The sequence below is a fragment of the Fukomys damarensis genome, unplaced genomic scaffold, assembly GCF_012274545.1.
Source record: "Fukomys damarensis isolate Sample0158 unplaced genomic scaffold, DMR_v1.0_HiC HiC_scaffold_19, whole genome shotgun sequence".
NCBI lineage: Eukaryota > Metazoa > Chordata > Mammalia > Rodentia > Bathyergidae > Fukomys > Fukomys damarensis.
In genome coordinates this window covers 65,122,806-65,126,609 of record NW_022900931.1, presented here as the reverse complement: position 1 = coordinate 65,126,609, position 3,804 = coordinate 65,122,806, and the positions used below count along the sequence as shown (strand labels likewise).

Sequence of the window (3,804 nt, the reverse complement as noted above, 5' to 3'; positions counted from 1 at the left end):
TGGTTTCAGCCTCGCTTTTTTTTTTTTTTTTTTTTTTTTTTGTGAGACAGAGTGTCACTGAGTTGCCTGGGCTGGGCTCAAACTTGAGTTTCTCTTGCCTCAGCCTCTCAGAGTGTGGGCTTGCAGGCCTGCACCACTGTGTCCAGCTTCCACAATTTGTCTTTAGGTTTAAAAGGTTAAAAAAAACAAACAGTAACAGCAATGAAAATAAATAAATAAAAGGTTTGTTTGGTTTGGTTTGGTAAAGGGAGCAAACTCAAGACTTTGCGCTTTTGAGGCAGTTGGTGGCACCACTGAGCTAAATCCCTGGCCCATGTTTAAGTTTTAATAAAATGGGGGAAGCTAATGTCGGGGAATAAAGGGGCAGTTCTTCCGGATGAAAAGCAATTAGTGAGAAATAATCAAGTTTGATGCTTGTGCCTTGATTAGATCTTACTGGGAACCACCTCTAAAAGACACTTTGGGGAATGCTAAAGCCTACAGAGCCGGGCGTGGTGGCGCACCCCTGTAATCCCAGCACTCAGGAGACTGAGTCAGGAGCACTGCTGTGAGTTCAAGGCCAGCCCGAACCACATAATGAGACCCTGTCCCCAAAAACCAAAAACAGCCAGGGATTTAGCTCAGTGGTGCCGCCGCCTGCCTCAAAAGCACTAGGTCCCAAGTTTGGTCCCGGTACCAAACAACAACAAAACACCAAAAAATCAATTTGAAAATAAACTTGAGATGACCCCCCCAGGAACTGTACAAAGCAAAAACACAAGATTGGGTTTCCCCTCCTGTCACCCCAAAGCAGTCCCTACCACACCAAGGGTTGGAGAAGGCGAGAGACTTCCCAGGCCACGGGACAAACTCATCGTGGCCCACAAGCTGGGCCGGGCCTTTGGTGTCGCCCAAACTCACTCAGTCACAGCGACACGCGGGCGCACAGCCATGCAGACATGCATACAGGCGCTGACGTGAATGCCAGGTCACGCACGCTACACATGTGGGATACACACAGCCCATCGGGTGTGCAGACACGCGCATTTGTGCTAGAGACAGCAAGACACACACCCAGTCACACATGCAGGACGCAGACGTGCAGAGACGCACACAGCCAGCCATCTACACGCAGACCAGCCGCACACGCACACACCCGGCTGTGGAGACTTGGTGCCACGCCGCACCCTGGCCCGGGCAGGTGCTGGGCAGAGCTGACTGGCAAGGACACTGGAGCTCACTGGCACCAACCCCAGCAAGGCCTCGTGCAGATAGTGCACGGGGGCCGCACAGGGGGTCAGCGGAAGCCACACCTCGCTGCCTGCCCCCGAAGGCCATGTCGCACCTCCAGGCCTGTTTCCCCCGAGTGCCCTAGCCCAGCCCTCCCAACCAGATGCCAGGCAAGTGCAGAACCTGGGCACCAGCTGCTGCAGGAGCTCTGTCACACACCGCCATGGTGGCCAGGACAAGGGGCCCAGCAGACTCCGGCAGGGAGACAGGAGTGACCTCGGGCCTGCCGGGCACCCAGTTGGCTGTGAGTCGGGTCTCAGCCACCACCGCCCTGCCCCCCTCAGCCAAGCCTGGCCTGAGAGAAACCCTGACTCGGGCCGCGGTACCTGGTGGTGGGTAGCACTGCAGCAGCCGCAGGAGCTTCACTGAGAGCCAGGGCGCAGGGACGAAGTAGTAGGTGTAGTCCTGGAGGTCGGTGGACGCTGAGGACACGATCTGAGGGGAGGCCAGGGTGAGTGGGGGATCAGCCGGGACGTCCTCCAGGAGGCACTGGCACACACTGGGTTCGGAGCAGGGAAACAGGCTGGGGTGGGGGGCCCGGCACACAGCCTTTGAGGCTGGGACAGCTGAGGCGGGCTGATCCTTCCAAGGTACGCCTGCGCCCGCCGTGTAAGTCTCCACAGGGTCCTTTCTGTGTGGCAGTCCCCACATCCCCTCCATGACAGCCACATCACACTGGTTCCCTGAAAACTGCTCCCTCCCCTAATGGTGGAAGCCAGCAGGGGCAGGACCTGAGCCTGATAACTCATGAGAAAAGAAGAAGATCCAGGGAAGAGGCAGGAAATCCAGGAAATATCAAAAGATAACATGACTGCTCTTCCTCACAGAAAACTCCTACTCAATCCTGAAAACCCTTTCTACAGGAAGCACTCCCACAATGCTCTGTACCACCTCCATGATGCTATGTGGCCTTTGCTGTCACTGTCTGAGTCTCTCTTGATCTTAGCCAAAAGGCCGAGAAGCGATTACTGTCTGAGTCTCTCACAGGGCCCTGGCAAGCGTCAGTACCCAGATGTGTGGTGAAAGGATGAAACAAGAATGGGCTGAGAGAGTGGTGTGTGCTCTCTTTGTGAGAGAGTTCAGGCCTCCTTCTATAGGCCCACTGGCTGTTAGGTGGCTCTGGGCCATTCCCATTGGACAGATGGCACCATGGAGGCTCAGAGAGGTGTGGCCACTCGCCCAGAGACACACAGCCTGGCAGCAGCTCAGTCTCAATTTGGGCCACCGGGCTGGGCTGCATCCCAGGGAGGCCGAGGGGACGGAGAGCTCGAGGACACAGGGACCCCAGAGCTGCCCCCCGCCCCCGCCACCATGGGGACCCCACGCACCCGGCTCAGGCGGGACACGGCCAGGGAGACGCAGGTCTTGAAGTCATCGGGGTTCTTCTTGCAGAGACATGTGATGAGGCTCACGGCCGCGGTGACCACGCCCTGCGGAGGGGGACAGGTGGTGCTGCGGGGCGGTGCGCAGCGTGCGTGTGCAGGGTGTGTGTGCATCATGAACACGTCACCTCGTGTGAGGGTCACGCTGATCCCTGTGACCCGACGCAGCACACGTGCCGAGAGCCAGAGGCTGTGTTTAGGGGTCAGATGAGGAGCCCCAGGGAGGGGCAGAGGGACTGGGCGCGGCTGGGGGACCTCCGGGGGTCAGGGGCGGGCTGTGTCGGAGATGGGACTGCGGTGCTCTCCGGGCAGCTGGGCGAGTCCTGAGGACTGAGGACACAGGTCAGGGTCCCAGGCGCCCAGGTGGATGTCAGGGAGGAAGTGGGGGCCTGGACATCGAGGGGTCAGGACGTACGAGGGACCTGGGTATCCGGGGGTCAGAAGAGCAGAGGGGCAACCTGGGCATGGAGGGGCCTCACCATGTGCTGGTCATTGAGCAGGTGAACCACGCGCGCCGTCCACTCGCCCATGGGCACCAGGTCGGGCGAGGCCTTGTAGAGGCGCAGCAGGCACAGGGCGGCGCTCTGCTTCACGCTGTCCATGCTGTCCCTGTGGACACGAGGGTGGCGGGGTCAGGGTGCTGAGGGCCCCGGAGGGACGGCCAGTGAGGCGGGTGCTACGCCTGGATCCTGCTGGGACTCGGGCTCTTCTCCCGCCAGACACCACGCGCTCCCCAAGACTCGCGGAGCGTCCCAGGACGCTGCCTGGGAAGGGTTCTCTGCTGAGACGACAGTGCCCAGAAACCTGAGACCCACGACAGACCGAATCCCCGTGCGCCCGGGACGGGCAAGGCCTGTGTGCCCGGGGCCCAACTGAGAGGCCTGGGGGCTGCAGCTGAGGCTGCCATGCAGGGGCAGAGGGGGAGACAGGACAGGCAAGCTGACCACCGCGGTGCTCGCCTTTAACCCCAGCACTCCGGGAGGCAGAGGCGGGAGGTTCCAAGTTCCAGCCCAGGCTGGCCACTGAGCAAGACCCTGTCTCAAAATAAAGAAATGAAAAAAAGTCTGGGGATATAGCTTAATGTGAAGGCACTGGGTTCGATCAATCCCCAGTACCACTAAAAAAAAAAAAAAAAAAAAAAAAAAAAAACAAA

General features: G+C 58.9%; 1 protein-coding gene across 2 annotated transcripts in view; it reads right to left on the bottom strand.

Annotated features, from left to right (window-relative positions):
* The window catches only part of Ap2a1 (adaptor related protein complex 2 subunit alpha 1), a 25,831-nt gene that overhangs the window by 7,852 nt on the left and 14,175 nt on the right, over positions 1-3,804 (bottom strand). For both annotated transcript variants that reach the window (XM_033765894.1, XM_033765895.1), the window contains exons 5-7: positions 3,131-3,260; positions 2,598-2,699; positions 1,596-1,704 (exon numbers count right to left, since the gene is read on the bottom strand). In XM_033765894.1, coding sequence (XP_033621785.1) covers positions 1,596-1,704; positions 2,598-2,699; positions 3,131-3,260 — 341 coding nt within the window. The remainder of the gene's footprint in view (positions 1-1,595; positions 1,705-2,597; positions 2,700-3,130; positions 3,261-3,804) is intronic.